An 18,768-nucleotide genomic window follows, 5' to 3' on the forward strand; every position below is an offset into this window, starting at 1 on the left:
AAGAAATATTTACTGAATAAGGCCCTGAACTTACATGAGAGAAAGTATAAATAAACACTGTCAATCTGCCACTAAAAAATTGATTAGGATTCTCTACTGATAGAAAACACAAAAGAGAGTGCATATTTGGCAAACCGATAAAAACATAGCTATGTAAGGGCTGCCTACTACTATTGCACTTTGTTTTCCGTGGATCTCCACCTTCAAATCTAAAATCACATTTTGTGTGCTTAATACACCAGACAATTTCCATGTAACATAGTAAGTGATGGCAGAAAAAGACCTGTATAGTCCATCCAGTCTGCCCAACAAGATAAACTCATTTGTGCTACTTTATATGTATACCTGACCTTGATTTGTATCTGCCATTTTCAGGGCACAGACCGTAGAAGTCTGCCCAGCACTAGCCCCACCTCTTAACCACCGGTGCTGCCACCCAATCTCTACTAAGCTTCTGAGGATCCATTTCTTCTGAACAGGATCCCTTTATGTTTATCCCACGCTTTTTTGAATACCGTTACCATTTTCATCTCCACCACCTCCCTCGGGAGGGCATTCCAAGTGGCCACCACTCTCTCCGTGAAAAAATACTTCCCAACATTTTTCTTGAGTCTGCCCCCCTTCAAACTCATTTCATGTCCTCTAGTTCTACCTCCTTCCCATCTCTGGAAAAGGTTCATTTGCGGATTAATACCTTTCAAATATTTGAACGTCTGTATCATATCACCCCTGTTTCTCCTTTCCTCCAGGGTATACATGTTCAGGTCAGTAAGTCTCTCCTCATACGTCTTGTAACACAAATCTCACACCATTTTTGTACCTTTTCTTTTCACCGCTTCAATTCTTTTTACATCCTTAACAAGATGCGGCCTCCAAAACTGAACACAATACTCCAGGTGGGGCCTCACCAACGACTTCTACAGGGGCATCAACACCTCCTTTCTTCTGCTGGTCAAATCTCTCTCTATACAGCCTAGCAACCTTCTGGCTACAGTCACACCTTGTCACACTGTTTCGTCGCCTTCAGATCCTCAGATACTATCACCCCAAGATCCCTCTCCCCATCTGTACATATCAGACTCTCACCGCCTAACACATACGTCTCCCATGGATTTTACTCCCTAAGTGCATCACTTTGCATTTCTTCGCATTGAATTTTAATTGCCAAACATTAGACCATTCTTCTAGCTTCTGCAGATCCTTTTTCATGTTTTCCACTCCCTCCGGGGTGTTCACTCTGTTACAAATGTTGGTATCATGAAATATTCCTAATTGGCAAACAATAAGGAAAGTAATTAGAACACATACATTTATTTTTCTTTTTGATTTGAGCTAGGGACTAAGGCAGTGATGGGCAACCTTTTGAGCTTGGTGTGTCAAAATTCGCCAAAAAACCGAGCATAACTTGGGTGGTGTGTCACTTCGAGAAAAAAACCATAATTTCACGATATTTATAGTTTAAATAACAAAAATGTATAATTGTAATATATAACTGTATTTAATAAACCAAAAACTAATTATTTAACTTACCTGCTTAGTGACTTCTTTGTTCATCTGTCAGTCGGTTTCTTTTGTTGGTCTTGATATTATTTAACTTGTGTGGGGAGCCGTGAACTAAGATAAGTGAGGGGGAGGGGAATTCTTTAACTAATCTGCCTATTAGTGACTTTTTTGTTGCTGAATTTCATTGGCTAAATCTTCAATTGAAGGTTGGTATTTTGTACACTTCAAGCCCAAGCAAGCGCTACTAACTTCATCTGTCAATCTGTTTCTTTTGTTGGTTTTGATATTATTTAACGCTGAGAATAAGGTTTCACAAAAATACGTAGAGAGAAAAATTGTGAGTAAAGCCATTGCTATATTTTTCAGGGTGCTAAAAGTGTCTGGTAATCGGTTCCAGGCACTCCAAATTTCCTGTTCGTAATGGCACTCCTCTTGTTTCTCCAAGCGGCACCTTTCCAGATTCTTAAGCTTTGACCTCAAGTCGACAAACACCTGAGCCCAGATGCTGTCTTGAAATTCTACAAGTTGCATCTCCAAATCATCAATTTGCATCCATTGGAAACCATTTAATTCCAAACTACTGTAGACTACTACATCAGGATACTTAATTATTTTCATGGTCTGTTCTAGGCTTCTAAATTGATTAAATCTATCACTGAACTGGTCAAGTAACGAGTCTAAAACATGCTGGTACTTTATATGCAAGGGTTCCATTTCATTTTGTATAGCTGCACTGGCCTTCTCAAAATACTTTGTTACTCGAGGAAAATACTTATAAGTTTTAGTTTCTACTTCTCGCTTGAAAATTTTAAGTTTACTTTCAAAAGCTTTTATGTATCCAAACATAACGTCAATACTTTTGCTAAAACCTTGTAACTTTAAGTTCAGTTCATTAATATGAACAGAGAGATCTGTAAAAAACATCAGGGTGTTGACCCACTTATCATCATTGAGCTGAGGAAAGTTTCCCAGATCCTTATCCTCAAGAAATACCTTAATTTCTTCAAAGCACTCGACAAAGCGCTCAAGAACTTTGCCTCGGCTCAGTAGTTTCATCAAGAGAGATCGAAAAATATTTACAATTACTTATGTCTCTCTTTAATTGATGTTGTACGTTTGTGTTCAGTCTCATTATTCGGTCTTTTATGATATTTCTACTGAGTGGTAACTCAGATATTCTCTTAATAATTGCATCTTTATTCTGCATATCGTGAAATAGAACTGGTGCACATCTTAGGAGAGTTTCTTTAATAAATTCTCCCTCACTGAGTGCTTTTCCATGCTGAGCTATGGAGTGAGCAATGCTCAAACTTGCAGATGTTAAATTTGTAGAACCTTTTACAAATTTAAGGATGGAATTAGATTGGCTCTTATAAAAGTGTAGCTGCCTGGAAATGTATTCCTTCCTTTCATCCTCACTTTTTTTCAAGAGCTGGGAATGATTAGTTTCAAAATGTCAATTTATTTTCCACGTTCTGCTTACTACCGTTTCAGTACATAGAATGTAAAATGATCTGCCATTTTTTTCTATAATGCCATACATCTCGGTCCATGTCTCTTGAAAGGGTCGGCTACTGCTACTACCACTTCCTTTACTTAACCTTGGTTTTTTATTTTTTGGGTTCTCCATCAGGGGGGCAGTGACAGAAGATAGAATTATACATACCTGTTAGCCCTGCAGGCAATTAGGGGTTAACTAGCCTAATTGACCACCTTATGTAAATTAAGATGGCTGCCGCTATTTCTAATGGCGGGAAACTGCACCTATAGCACATGCCCTCGCCTCTCCCAGCCTCCCCCTCACCTATCTCAGTAATGATGGTCAATTAGAAATCCACGACACCCCAGAACAGTAGATTGGATGATGGTTGCTGTGGTTATGTGGTTGCTGGTAATGGCGATCACAGGGCCCCCAGAGATGCGTCCCCCACGGCATTCCGCTGCTCTCTGCTCCGCCGGCCGGAAGTGAGGTCAAAGATCCCCTAACGGCCGTGCAGGAGCCGGGGCAGAGGGAGCAGCAGGGAGGGAACGAGCGGAGGACTCGGAGGGAGCCAATAGGAGCGCACATGGCACCCCCCCAGCGGGTAAACATGCACCGGGGGGGGGGGGGGTCGCGCTGCACCTGGGGGGGGCACATCGGCGATCCGCCCCGGGTGTCAGCAAGGAACGCTGCTGCTTCTCTGTATGTGGCCACATGCGGCCGCGTGTCACCGAAAATGGCTACGCGTGTCAGTACTGACACGCGTGTCATAGGTTCGCCATCAGGGGACTAAGGTGACAAGTGTTTTATGCTCAAGCAGAGGGGAAGTAGGGGCATTATTGTTCCAAGTTCTAGTAATTAGGGGTGTATGACCATTCTATTAGAAAAAAAAATCAGCAGTTCAGAAACAATCCCTAATATTGCCAGTGTCGCGCATGCAGGACTCGTGTTGTTTATTTAGAAGGTTTGCTGCAGGGATGAAAACGCAGTGTTTCCTAAAACTCGCATCCCAGCTACAAGACGCAAATTCATTCAGGCATTTAAGACCTGTGGACGCGTCATTTCCATCCACATTCGCCTGACAAGCTGGGAAGCTGAGACAATGCTGTATTGTGCTGCTGTAAAGCTGTGAATGAGTGAGTGACAACGAAGGAACCGATAATTTGTCTTTGAAGTTTATATTTAATATATTGGTGTATAGCCACTAGCACACAGAGGTACAGATGCTGTTCACTAACAGCTTCCTAAGGAACAGCATTTAATATTGATCATCGAGTCTTTCCTCCTCCAGAAGCACCAGTTTCTATGGGCTCTGACGAAGTAGGTACAAAGCACGCACCCTGTTAGAATGCTTTCTTGACAGGTTACTGCATCTGTAGTCTGTAGAAATGACAGCACTGAAAGGGTATGTTCCTTCCCATATATTATTTAAACCTTTTTTTCCTGCTTGCAAATAAAGCTAATGAACATATATATTTAATATTTTCCTTAACGACAACAAAAACTGGAGGAAGAAGGAGGCATCTAGAAAATGCCTCGGAGAGCCACTGTGTACATGCGTGTTTGCTTTTCTTTTTTTTTTCCCAAAGATTCCTCGGCAGCGACGCAATCTGCATACAGATGAGCACGAGAAGGTCTCTCCTCGGTTACCCTTTGGCTTCTTGTAAGCAAGAGCGCTGCAGGCCAGGCTTGTTGGGATGCGGGGCAGGTAATGATCGGTGCTTGACGTCGCTCGGGAAGGGGCGTGCTGCCGGATTCATCAGAGGTGATTTTAATTCCCTGTCAGCCTGTCGGGTGCCTGCTTGGGGCTGGTAGCTCCCTCGCCCCATAGCCCCTCCTTTTCATCGCTGTGCAGAGCCAGATCTACCTCTGCAATGTCAGGTCTGCAGACAGCAATCAGCAGTGAGGGGGAAGGGCCGGCAGGCAGCAGCCTACCAGCTTTCTCCTAGATTTAGGCGAGGAAAAAAAAAACTGCCGGCATTTAACAAGCAAGGGACAAACCAGCAACGGAGCTCTCCTCCTCCTCCTTCTGTCACTCTGTGTCCCGGAGGGAGAAGCAGTACAGGCAAACCCTGACACCCCCCCTCCACCCCTCAAAAACAAATCACAAAGAGCTGGGGCTGTGAGGATTAAAGGAGCTCAAGATCTCTGCCAGTAGTGGGGAAAGCCGGACATATTTCTCATTTCTGAAGAAGAGAAGGACGGCTGCAGCAGTTTGAATGGCTGAATGCAGATTAAAAATATAAGCAAGCACGTATCGGCGAAAGGAAAGCAAGGAGCTGAATCGAATTTTCAACCTCAGTATAATAGGGATTATTTTTAAACTACTGTTGAAAACCTTGCCGGAACAGATCTTTTCTTGATAAATTTTGTGTTTCTTATTGTGATTTTTCTGCTTTTTTTTCGTTTATCTAACGGATCATTCCAGAGCTGGCTGTATTTTTGTCTCATCACTGCCTCTGCAATGTGACCCCCAAATCAGAAGAAGGCACCAGCAACCTAATCCCGAGAAATTGGGCGCAACATTACATTTAAGAGGCTTTTGCTACTCTGTGTGTCGATCTCCTTCTCAAGCAGCAAAAAGGATTTTTGTTTTTGTTCCGTACAAAAATGGCCACTCTGCTCCGCAAAATAGGGCTTATCCGTTTGCACGATAGAGACACGGAGGATCCGAAGCACCACCACCACCACCACCGCAGCAGCCAGCAAGGATCCCTGAAGGGCAGCAAAGGGAGCCAGAAGCACTGCGGCCCTAAGCAGTGCGGCCCAGCCGGGGGCGGCTCTGGTGGGCTGGGGGGAGGCGGCAGCGGGGGCGGAGGGGGATCGGGGGGCGGCGGCAGCTGCAGCAGCAGCAACAACAGCACGGAGGTGCACGGCCTGGATCTGAAGAACAAAAAAGTGGAGCAATGCAACAAGGAGAAGCAGGGCACCCGGGAGCCAGGTACGGCCACCCCCACCGCGGCCAAGGAAGCCAAGCAGCCAGGGGGAGGGGGAGGCAGCAGCAAAGCCCCCAGCAACTCCTTGCAGCCATTGCTGGCTCCCAACAGGCAGCACTGTTCGCAGGTCCGGAGCCGGCGGCTGATGAAGGAGCTGCATGACATCCGAAAGTTGAGCGACCACTTCATCTCGGTGGAGCTGGTGGAGGACAACCTCTTCGACTGGAACGTCAAGCTGCACCAGGTGGACAAGGACTCGACCTTGTGGCAGGACATGAAAGAGACCAACACGGAGTACATCCTGCTCAACCTCAGCTTCCCGGACAACTTCCCCTTCTCGCCCCCCTTCATGCGGGTCTTGAGCCCCCGGCTGGAGAACGGCTACGTGCTGGACGGGGGCGCCATCTGCATGGAGCTGCTCACCCCCCGCGGCTGGTCCAGCGCCTACACCGTGGAGGCCGTCATGAGGCAGTTCGCCGCCAGCCTGGTGAAAGGCCAGGTAAGAGCTGTGCTGCCTTTAAGGCTTTCAGGATATCCACAAGGAATAGTGGAGGCAAATCAACCTCATGCGTATGTGGATATCCTGAAAACCTGACTGGCAAGGACCGACCTGGGAAACACTGCTTTATAAGAGAGCAAGATCTAAGGCTCGTCTTTCCTCAGCTTTTTCTTACTTGGTGGGTCTGTGTAGGAAAAACTACTTGCTGGAAAGGGACCACCGCTTCTTTCCTTCAATCCTATTTCTAGTTTGCTTCTCGGTCTCTTATTTTAGGTTCTAAGATTACCCATCAGGTGAACGTGCTGTCTTACTGGAAATAGATAAGAGCAAGGGTATGAGGTTACACTGTATCGTGTTGCATTATGTTTTTATGTCGCTTGTTCCCCCCTCCCCCCTTTACTAGGGGTTTTAGGCTGTAGTATCTACAACTAAGCATTTTCTTACATTCCTAGTTTTTCTGATTTTCTCAAGGCTTTCTTTTTCTCTTTTTTTCATGGCATTTATGTGAGAAGGGGTTCCAATCTAGGGAGACTGAGATCGAGTGCCTGCTTTCCTATCACTAGAGGGTGCTCCTCACTCATGGATGATAAAGTGTATGATCCCCCCCCCCCCCCCCGAAATGTCAGGCAGAAGAGAAACTTTTGCATTCTCTTATTGAAATAATACCTTCCAGTAGACCCTGTATATGATCTGTATTTCCTTGGAGCATGCCCACAACAAGGAAAGCGAAAGGGGGATGGAATTTGATGTACCTCTTTTCAGTTTACATTCTATACAGGTACTTATGTTGTACCTGGGGAAAATGGAGGATTACTGAGTTGCCCAAAGTCACAAAGAGTTGCAGGGCAGAAATGGGAATTTTGCCCAAACTAGATTTATTTATTTATTTGAATTTATGGAAGACATTTTCCTACATTTGTAACTTTGGGATTTAGAGAAAAAAGGAAAGCAAAACTGTTTTATTCTTACCACTTTGATGTTGTTATGAAAGGCAGTATATCAAATGCTATGAAATAAATAAAAAACCAACAGCCCTGTGCTAAAGACGTCTTTTGCTAACCTTACTTGACTCTAGTGCTTCTTGGAGCATTTCAGATTTCAGTTTGGCTCTGCTTCAGCATTTCACCAAGGCACTTGCACTGTCTTTAGCTTTAGGGGGTCATGTTCAATGGGGTATCTAACCAGTAGTTAAATTAAAAATAAAGTTTCACTATCTGCTAAACAATAGTTTTTTTCTGTTTAATTAATTTTTTTTTAATAAAAGGAAATAGCCAAGAAAAGCACAAGGAGCCTTCAAGATCAAGGGTGTCTCAACTTCACTTTATTAATCAGACCCATCACGATCCATGTTTTGGTGTGAAATGTCTGCGTCTGGGTAAATGAACATCAATAAATAAATAAATAAATAAAACAATCCTTAACTTAAAAAAGATATAAACATAAAATGTCAAAAAAGTATATGCATAAATAATTAAAATAAACCATGTTTTTCATATAAAAACTTAAACCATACAGAATGGTTGGATGAATAAATAAATAAATAAATAATATCTTACAAAAGTAAAACTGAAAATTTCTAATTTCAATGCAAAACCAAAACATGACGATAAATGAAAGGTGCATGTATCTCATACCTAATGATCATATCTGAATCCAAGGGAACAAATTATCCAGTGAAAGTGAACAAACTTGTCTTGAAAAAGACAAGTCAGCTAGAGACTAAAGTGATAAACAAAATAAATTTACTGAGTTATAGCATTAAAAATGGTTTCAATTCAAGTGATGTGTTTCAATACTGTGATGTTGGATATAGTGAAATCTAATCTTGGCCAGGGCACCTAACTCTCAGTTATAAACTAGATAGCCTTTTGTGAGCTATATCCAAATATAGGTGCTTTGGTGAAGGTACAGCCCAGATTTCTGACTGTTAAAGGGGGGGGGGGTACATTATTAGTTAATGGTCCTCTGCAGCAGGGGCGTATCTAGACTTCGCCGGTAGGGGGGTCCAGAGCCGAGGTGAGGGGGCACATTTTAGCCCCCCTCCGGCGACCCCCCCCCGGCGCTGCCGCCAACCCCGCCACCACCCCCCGCCGCCGCAGAACCACCTCCAACAACTGTGGCCCGCCCGCCCGCCGACCCTCTTGACCGCCAACGACCCTCTCGACCCCCCGCCCGCTGTCGCCTACCTTTGCTGGCGGGGGACCCCAACCCCTGCCAGCCGAAGTCGTCTTCGTTCGTTTGGGTTTCTTCTTTCTGAGTCTGACTCTGACGTCCTGCACGTACACAACGTGGAGGACGTCAGACTCACAGAAACAGAATGAAGCCTTGAGGGCTTCGTTCTGTTTCTGTGAGTCTGATGTCCTGCATGTTGTGTACGTGCAGGACGTCAGAGTCAGACTCAGAAAGAAGAAACCCAAACGAACGAAGGAAGACGACTTCGGCTGGCAGGGGTTGGTGTCCCCCGCCAGCAAAGGACATTGATGGCAGGTTGGCGGCGGGAGGGGGGTTGCGAGGGTCGTCGGTAGGGTGGTCCAGGGCCAAATCTACGGGGGCCCTGGCCCCCGTGGCCCCATAGCAGATATGCCCCTGCTCTGCAGTATCCACATGGTCTTTTCTGTGTTATATGTTTTGAAAATTTTTACTGCTGTAATTGTCTGTTGCTTATGTTTGACTTATTCTTGCTGTATATCGCTTTGAGTGAATTCCTTCAAAAAAAGGCGGTAGATAAATCCTAATAAATAAATAATGTCAAATGATAAATAAACTAAGAAGATGGTGAAACCAAGAAACCAAGCTTAAATTAAAGATGCACATGTGCACTGCATAAACTAAGGTCCCTGTTTACAAATGTGTGATAGCGTTTTTAGCACGCACTAACCGTGTAGATGCCCATAGGAATATTATGGGTATCTACACAGTTAGTGTGTGCTAAAAATACTAGCGTGCCTTTGTAAACAGGGCCATCAGTGTAGTGAAATCTAAGGACCCTGTTTACCAAGGTGCGTTAGAGTTTTCAACGAACCTACAATTAGCACGCACGCTAACCGTGTAGGATAGTGATATTGTAAATGTGTTCACAGTTAACGTGCATACACAGTTAATGCACATTAAAGATGCTAACACTCCTCTAACGCGGCTTAGTAACCAGGGCCCTAATGAGTGAAAAATGTGACACTGATAACCCTAAATGCAGCTGGAAGAACTGCATGAAAAACATGAATGAAAAAAACATCTTCTTAGTTTATTTATCACTTGGCATTAGATTTCACTATATCCAACATCACAATATTGAAAAACATCACTTGAATTTAAACCATTTTTAATGCTATTACTCAGTAAATTTATTTTGTTTATCACTTTAGTCTCTAGCAGACTTGACTTTTTCAAGACAGGTTTGTTCACTTTCACTGGATGATTTGTTCCCTTGGATTCAGATACCTTCATTAGGTATCCTCTTCAATGTATAACCCACTCCCTCAACCAACCAACCCAGGCCTCCTTCTCCTCTTTTCCTGATATCACCGACGAGGAAACCGCCCATCTTCTTTCCTCCTCGAAATGCACCACCTGTTCCTCTGACCCCATCCCCACCAACTTACTTTACACCATCTCTCCTACCGTCACCCCCCCCCCCCCATCTGTCATATCCTCCATTGCCTTGATATTCTCTCCTCTCTTGCCATCTTCGATCCGCTTCAATCTGGCTTTCGCCCCCTACACTCAACAGAAACGGCACTATCTAATGTCTGCAATGACCTGTTCCTTGCCAAATCCAAAGGTCACTACTCCATCCTCATCCTCCTCAACCTATCCGCCGCTTTTGACACTGTCAATCACAATTTACTTCTTGCCACACTGTCCTCATTTGGGTTCCAGGGCTCTGTCCTCTCCTGGTTCTCCTCTTATCTCTCCCACCGTACCTTCAGAGTACACTCTCATGGTTCTTCCTCCACCCCCATCCTGCTCTCTGTTGGAGTTCCTCAGGGATCTGTCCTTGGATCCCTTCTTTTTTCAATCTACACCTCTTCCCTGGGCTCCCTGATCTCATCTCATGGTTTCCAATATCGTCTTTATGCTGATGACACCCAGCTTTATGTCTCCACACCAGACATCACTGCCGAAATCCAGGCCAAAGTATCGGCTTGCTTATCCGACATTGCTGCCTGGATGTCCAACCGCCACCTGAAACTGAACATGGCCAAGACCGAGCTTATTGTCTTCCCACCCAAACCCACTTCCCCTCTCCCTCCACTCTCTATCTCAGTTGATAACACCCTCATCATCCCCGTCTCATCTGCCCGCAACCTCGGAGTCATCTTCGACTCCTCCCTCTCCTTCTCTGTGTATATCCAGCAGATAGCCAAGACCTGTCGCTTTTTCCTCTATAACATTAGCAAAATTCGCCCTTTCCTCTCTGAGCACACCACCCGAACTCTCGTCCACTCTCTCATTACCTCTCGCCTTGACTACTGCAACCTACTCCTCACTGGCCTCCCACTTAGCCATCTATCCCCCCTTCAGTCCGTTCAGAACTCTGCTGCACGTCTTATCTTCCGCCTGGACCGATATACTCATATCACCCCTCTACTCGAGTCACTTCACTGGCTTCCGATCAGATACCGCATACAGTTCAAGCTTCTCCTACTCACCTACAAATGCACTCGATCTGCAGCCCCTCCTTACCTCTCTACCCTCATTTCCCCTTACGTTCCTACCCGTAACCTCCGCTTTAAAGACAAATCCCTCCTCTTGGTACCCTTCTCCACCACCGCCAACTCCAGGCTCCGCCCTTTCTGCCTCGCCTCACCCCATGCTTGGAATAAACTTCCTGAGCCCTTATGCCAGGCCCCCTCCCTGCCCATCTTAAAATCCTTGCTCAAAGCCTTCGGCACCTAACCACTACACCTCTATTCAGGAAATCTAGACTGCCCCAACTTGACATTTCGTCCTTTAGATTGTAAGCTCCTTTGAGCAGGGACTGTCCTTCTTTGTTAAACTGTACAGCGCTGCGTAACCCTAGTAGCGCTCTAGAAATGTTAAGTAGCAGTAGTAGTAGTAGATACATGCAGCTTCCATTTATTGTCATCTTTTGCTTTTGCACTGAATTTAGAAATTTCCTAATATTTTACTTTTGTAAGATATTATTTATTCATCCAGGTTTAAGTTTTTATATGAAAGACATAGATTTATTTTAATTGTTTATGTATATACTTTTTTGACATTTAATGTTTATATCTTTTTAAGTTAAGGATTGTTTTATTTATTTATTGATGTTCATTTACCTAGATCCCTGAGACAGGCATTTCTCGCTGAAACATGGACCGTATTGGGTCTGATTAATAAAGTGAAGTAGAAACGCCCTCAATCTTGAAGGCTCTTTGTGCTTTTTCTGGCTATTTGCTTTTGTGCCTTTGGATTTCCTTTCCATGTATTCTTTTGTGTTGAACAAAGCCATGTTTTCAGCATAATAACTGACTAGAGATTTAAAAATGCAGTTTTTCACTGAAACATTTTAACACTGTAGCAGTTGCCTTTGATAACCCCTGGTGCGTCATTTTTATATGTAGTGGATTCTGTTGAGTAGTTTGGTTTTTTATCCCCTTAAAGCTTATCTTGTATCCCTGCCTGTCAATTTTTGTTGCCAAGGTGTATATAGGTTTTCTTTGAAGAACCACTCTCTATGATCTACATTCTAACATGCGTAGTAAGCAATTTTATAGATGTTTGTGTTTTTGTAAATCTCTTTCATTCTAGTCATTTCTGATATTTTTTGAAGCTGTTCCTATATGACATTTAGGAGGGAGTTATTTAGGTGCATTACATCCATAACATGCATTATTTGCCCCTCAAAACATGTTAAAGAACAATAATGTGCATTATATTACTTTAACACATGCTAATTTGAAGTACAGTAATGAAATGAGATGCAACACATTACTATGTAAACTGAATAAAGCAGCTTGCAGTAACTACTGCAAGCTTCATTTTACCTGGAAGAATAATCCCAGTAAAAAACTGGTATTATTTGTCCTGGCTGGAAGCATCAGACCATAGTTTATGTGACAGTTTGACCCCTAGCAATAATACTATTGCTAAGGGTCACCAGTGCCATTTTGAATGTGGCATTGGCAAGGGGCAAGATTGAATAGGGATTGCCCTGAACCCACTAGATACCAGGGAGTTTGCAGGGTAGGCCAAAGGTAGACTTTTGGGTAAAGGGGGATCTTTGGGGTGGAGGAAATTGATGGTGAGGTCTTCAGGGTAAGGGTTTTTTGATTGGGGGAATTTGAGTGAGAGGGTCTTTGGAGCAGGGGAGTTTGTTATAGGAACATTGGCAGGAAGGAGGAGCTTCCTTGCTGTTTGGTCGACCCCTTTATGAACTGGCCCGGTGGCATCAGACCATGGCTGAACGGTCCAGTTCTCCCAGGTAGTGTAAATAATATTAATTGCAAGTTGATTACAAGCAGAATTTTTTTTTCATGTACCGCAGATATGACTAACTTGTGGTACTGAGCTACAGCAGGATAGTTATCCCCCTTAGTCCTGTATGATCAATTTGTGTTTCTGCCAGAGATCTCATCTTTCAAAGGATTAGAAATAAAGCTGAAAATTGACTGACACACATAGAAATTGATGACAAAGTTTTACACAGTTGCAGAGAAAAGGGTTACCAAAATGCTTTACAACTAAATGGTCTTTCTGGACAATGCTATACGACAGTAACAATAACAACAACAACAACAACAACAACAAAAAAATGCCTAGGGCCGTGTTTACCAAGGCGCACAAGCGTTTTTAGCGCATGCTAATGCTAGAGATACCCATATATTCCTATGGGTGTCTATAGCATTAGTGCATGCCAAAAACAATAGCTCGGCTTAGTAAACAGGGCCCCTAATCTGGTACTGTATTGACTTTTGCCATTTGTACTGGTTGATATTCAGTTTAGCATCTCTAAGTATTTCCACTGGAAGTGGTATATCAATAAAAAATGTAAATGCAGTTTTTGTGCATATTGATTGTTAATAGTACTTATCAAAAGGCATTGTTACATGTTAAGTAATTTAAAAGTTGAGAAGTGATTGGATTTGTTAAGATTCTGATGTCAGAGGAATGAAAGTAGACTGGCGTATGCTGTATTGAATACATTTTATCCAGTTTACCTCATGAATGTTGTCTTTCTAGAGGTGTAGCCTCAGGATAACATGCACATTAAATTGCTGTGCTTTTGTAGATGTAATGAAGAAGAAAACCAAATATGTTGCTTCACAGTCTGGTTATTTGGAATCTTGCATTTATCAAACCTTCTAGAACATTTGCTACATTGCTCTGCCTCTGATGCTCTTATTTGCTCAGATTCAATAAAGGCAAGGACTGAGAATGCTGGTTGTAGTTTTGACTATAGTGAAAGCAGAGGGGCTGCTCTAATAACATGTATTTAATAATTTAAAACCTGACAGAGATTATTAGTATCAATGCTAGAAGGAGCCAACATGTATTTTATTACTGCAAACAAGCATGCAAAAGGGAAACATTCTTCAACATATAACAAGCAGCAGTTACTGTTACTGGAAAAGTCACTGGACCATTTTGTTCAAGGTTTGGAATCTAATCAGCTGAAGTGCTGAATATCCCCCAGGCCAAGCAAGAGAATGTTTATGTGTATACTTCTTTTTATAGTCAACATTAGATAGACAAGAAGAGAACAGACAGAACTATAGGCCACAAAGCAAACATATTTTTACAAAGCATTTGTTAAGATACAGTTTGTTTCACTCTTGATGTGGTATCGGACTACTGTGTCTGGAGACTGTCCCCCTAAATCTCACATTTTAAGTCAGGGAGGTCATGATTGAAACTGTCAGTAAAAAATAAAATTGGAAAATGTGAGACAGTGAGGTGGAGATTGGAATCTGAAACTGGAGCTTAGGGCGAGTAACCAGACCAGCTTATTACATTTTGAAGGAACATGGTAATAACTGATAACTTTTTAATACCCTGGAGCAAGGTAAAGCTTAATTCACTCAACATTCAGAATGTAGAATAATTTTGTGAAATATCTTTGTCATAAACATCTAAGTGAAAATGAACACATCATATATTTTTTTTAATATACGATTTGAATGGGCGTTGCATGTCTCTGAAGTGTCACCAAAATCTCTTGACATAGTATTGTAGGATGACTCCTCCTCTCGGCATAGATTACTAGTCTCATTTCAATACTATTCTGATCTGCATCTTCCTCCCTCAGATATTGATATGTACATCTGGAACAATGGTAAAGGAATAAGAGGAAAGGAGAAATGAGCACACTCTGACCTTAAAAAGGCAATCTTTTCCTTATTTAAGTGTGTTTTTGAGTGCAGTCAATGGGGAATGGTAGCATTTTAAAAGGGACACAGAAATCTGTCTTTCTGCAGACCACAGATGCCACATTATAGAGCCTAAGGATCACGCTGATACATTTACACAGTTTTTGACATAGAATAAAAAAGAGAACACAAGAACATAAGCATTGCCGTACTCGGACAGACCAAAGGTCCATCAAGCCCGGTATCCTGTTTCCAACAGTGGCCAATCCAGGTCACAAGTACCTGGCAAGATCCCAGAATAGCAAAACAGATTTTATGCTGCTTATTCCAGAATATGCAGTGTATTTCCCCAGCTCCATCTTAATAATGGCTTATGGACTTTTAGGAAATTAGCCAAACCTTTTTTAAACCCTGCTAAGCTAACTGCTTTTAACACATTCTCTGGCAATGAATTCCAGAGTTTAATTACTGGTTAAGAAAGAAATATTTTCTCCAATTTGTTTTAAATTTACTACTTAGTAGCTTCTTTGCATGCCCTCTTGTTCTAGTATTTTTGGAAAGAGTAAACAAGCAGTTTAGATAGTGCAGTAAACAGCACTATCTGAAGTCTGCAATGACCTGTTCCTTGCCAAATCTAAAGGTCACTATTCAATCCTCATCCTCCTCGACCTATCCGCCGCTTTTGACACTGTCAATCACAACCTACTTCTCGACACACTGTCCTCCTTTGGGTTCCAGGGCTCTGTCCTCTCCTAGTTCTCCTCTTATCTATCCCATCGTACCTTCAGAGTGCACTCTCATGGCTCATCCTCCTCCCCTATCCCGCTCTCTGTTGGAGTTCCCCATGGTTCTGTCCTTGGGCCCCTTCTTTTTTCAATCTACAACTCTTCCTTAGGCTCCCTAATCTCTTCTCATGGTTTCCACTATCATCTTTATGCTGACGACACCCAGCTTTACCTCTCCACACCAGAAATCACTGCGGAAACCCAGGCCAAAGTACTGGCCTGCCTATCCGACATTGCTGCCTGGATGTCCAACCGTCACCTGAAACTAAACATGGCCAAGACGGAACTTATTGTGTTCCCACCCAAACCCACTTCTCCTCTCCCTTCACTCTCTATCTCAATTGATAACACCCTCATCGTCCCTGTCTCATCTGCCCGCAACCTTGGTGTCATCTTCGACTCCTCCCTCTCCTTCTCTGCGCATATCCAGCAGATAGCCAAGACCTGTCGCTTCTTACTCTATAACATTAGCAAAATTCGCCCCCTCCTCTCCGAGCACACCACTCGAACTCTCATCCACTCTCTCATTACCTCTCGCCTTGACTACTTCAACCTACTCCTCACCGGCCTCCCTCTTAGCCATCTATTCCCCCTTCAGTCCATCCAGAACTCGGCCGCACGTCTTATCTTCCGCCTCAACCGATATACTCATACCACCCCTCTCCTCAAGTCACTTCACTGGCTTCCGATCAGATACCGCATACAGTTCAAGCTTCTCCTACTCACCTACAAATGCACTCGATCTGCAGCCCCTCCTTATCTCTCTACTCTCATCTCCCCTTATGTCCCCACCCGTAACCTCCGCTCTCTTGACAAATCCCTCCTTTCAGTACCCTTCTCCACCACCGCCAACTCTAGGCTTCGCCCTTTCTGCCTCGCTTCGCCCCATGCTTGGAACAAACTCCCTGAGCCCATACGCCGGGCCCCCTCCCTACCCATCTTCAAATCATTGCTCAAAGCCCACCTCTTCAATGTCGCCTTCGGCACCTAATCACTACACCTTTTCTCAGGAAATCTAAACTACCCCAACTTGACATTTCGTCCTTTAGATTGTAAGCTCTTCTGAGCAGGGACTGTCCTTATTTGTTAATTTGTACAGCGCTGCGTAACCCTTGTAGCACTCTAGAAATGTTAAGTAGTAGTAGTAGTAGTAGTAGTAGCAGTTCACATCTACCTGTTCCACTTCACTCAGTATTTTATAAACTTCTATCATATCTCCCCTCAGCCATGTCTTCTCCAAGCTGAAAAGCCCTAGCCGCTTTAGCCTTTCCTCATAGGGATGTCATCTCATCCCCTGTATCAATTTTGTTGTCCTTCTCCGTACCTTTTCTAATTCTACTATATCTTTTTTGAGACGTGGTGACCAGAACTGCACACAGTATTCAAGGTGTGGTCGCAGCATGGAGTGATACAAAGGCATCATAACATTCTCAGTTTTGTTTTCCATTACTTTCCTAATAATTCCTAACATTCTATTTTCTTTCTTAGCCGCCACTACACATTGAGCAGAGGGTTTCAATGTATCATCAATGATGACACCTAGATCCTTTTCCTGGGTGGTGACTCCTAATGTGGAACCTTGCATCATATAATTGTGGTTTGGGGTCCTCTTTCCCACATGCATCACTTTGCACTTGCTCACATTAAATTCACCTGCCATTTGGATGCCCAGTCTCGTAAGGTCCTCTTGCAATTTTTCGCAGTCTTGCGATTTAACAACTTTGAATAACTTTGTGTCATCAGCAAATTTAATTACCTCACTAGTTATTCCCATCTCTAGATCATTTATAAATATGTTAAAAAGCAGTGGTCCTCTGGGGAACCCACTATCTACCCTTCTCCATTGAGAATACTGACCATTTAACCCTACTTTTTGTTTTAATGTCTTTTAACTAATTTTTAATCCACAATAGAACATTGCCTCCTATTCCATGACCCTAATTTCCTCAGGAGTCTTACTGTTTTATCCTTCTTGAACACTTAAAGGGGAGAATACATATAAGATTAACAGTACCATTAGCAGCACCACTTCTAATATAATAATTCGCACCTCCAACGTTCTGAAGCTGACTCCGTGGCAGTGAAGCCGTGTAGTGTTCGTAGGGTTTGTAATCGCCCAGGGAAAGAAACGCGACGTCAATAGGAGAAGGGACCAACCACAGGCCTCGCACTCGCTCTCAGTGCCCCGCCCTCAGAGGGAAGGGAAGGCTGCATATAATATTCCCTCCCTCCGAGTTCCAGGGTCGTCGTCCGTCCCCCCTCCCTCCCAGTTCCAGTGTTCCCCCTCCCTCCCAATTCCAAGGTCCCCCCTCCCTCACAGTTCCAGGGTCATCGTCCCTCCCTCCCTTCCAGTTCCAGGCCCCCTCCCTCCAAATTTTAAGTCATCCGGACTTACCTCACGTGGTAAAAAGTGTGCAGGCTTGGCAGTTTTCCCTTCTCCGTCTCTCAGCTCTGGTCCCGCCCTTACGGAAACAGGAAATGAGGGCGGGACCAGAACTGAGAGACGGAGAAGGGAAAACTGAAGTAAGTGCCGAGCCTGCACGTTTTTCACCGCTGCTGCCGGCCGCTGAAACCCCGACGAGGTAAGTCAGGATGACTTTTAAAATTCGGAGGGAGGGGGCCTGAAACTGGAAGGGAGGGAGGAAGGGACGACAACCCTGGAACTCGGAGGGAGGGACGACGACCCTGGAACTGGGAAGAAGGGAGGGGGGACCCTGGAATTTGGAGGGAGGGAGGACCCTGGAACTGGGAGGGAGGCAGTGGCATTCCTAGGGGGGCTGACACCCGGGGCGGATCGCCGATGCGCCCCGCCCCACAGGTGCAGCGCCCCCCCCCGGCGAAAGGACACACCCGCGAAAGAACCCCCCCCGGTGCACGCCGCTGGGGGAAGGGGGTGCCGCGCTCGCCTATCCTCCGTTCGTTCCATGCTTCTTCTCTGCCCTGGAACAGGAAGTAACCTGTTAAGGGGCAGAGAAGAAGCATAGAGCGAACGGAGGACAGGTGCGCGCGGCACCCCCCCAGCGACGTGCACCCGGGGCGGACCGCACCCACCGCCCCCCCCCCCCCCCAGGAACGCCACTGGAGGGAGGGGGAACGCTGGCACTTCCCTTAAAAACATTAATGGCAGAAGGTGATTACCTTGCTAGCGCCCGTTTCATTTCAATGAGAAATGGGCTTTTTTTTTACTAGTCGTTACATAACTATGAAGCTCCATTCTTCCTGCAATAAAATATACTGACATCTGGAATCAGAC

General features: G+C 44.3%; 1 protein-coding gene across 1 annotated transcript in view; it reads left to right on the forward strand.

Annotated features, from left to right (window-relative positions):
• Positions 1 to 4,800: 4,800 nt before the first annotated feature.
• Positions 4,801 to 18,768, forward strand: part of UBE2QL1 (ubiquitin conjugating enzyme E2 Q family like 1) — a 103,937-nt gene continuing 89,969 nt past the window's right edge. Inside the window, exon 1 of the mRNA XM_030209628.1 lies at positions 4,801 to 6,418. Coding sequence (XP_030065488.1) covers positions 5,594 to 6,418 — 825 coding nt within the window. The 5' untranslated portion in view covers positions 4,801 to 5,593. The remainder of the gene's footprint in view (positions 6,419 to 18,768) is intronic.

Source organism: Microcaecilia unicolor, chromosome 1 (assembly GCF_901765095.1).
Source record: "Microcaecilia unicolor chromosome 1, aMicUni1.1, whole genome shotgun sequence".
NCBI lineage: Eukaryota > Metazoa > Chordata > Amphibia > Gymnophiona > Siphonopidae > Microcaecilia > Microcaecilia unicolor.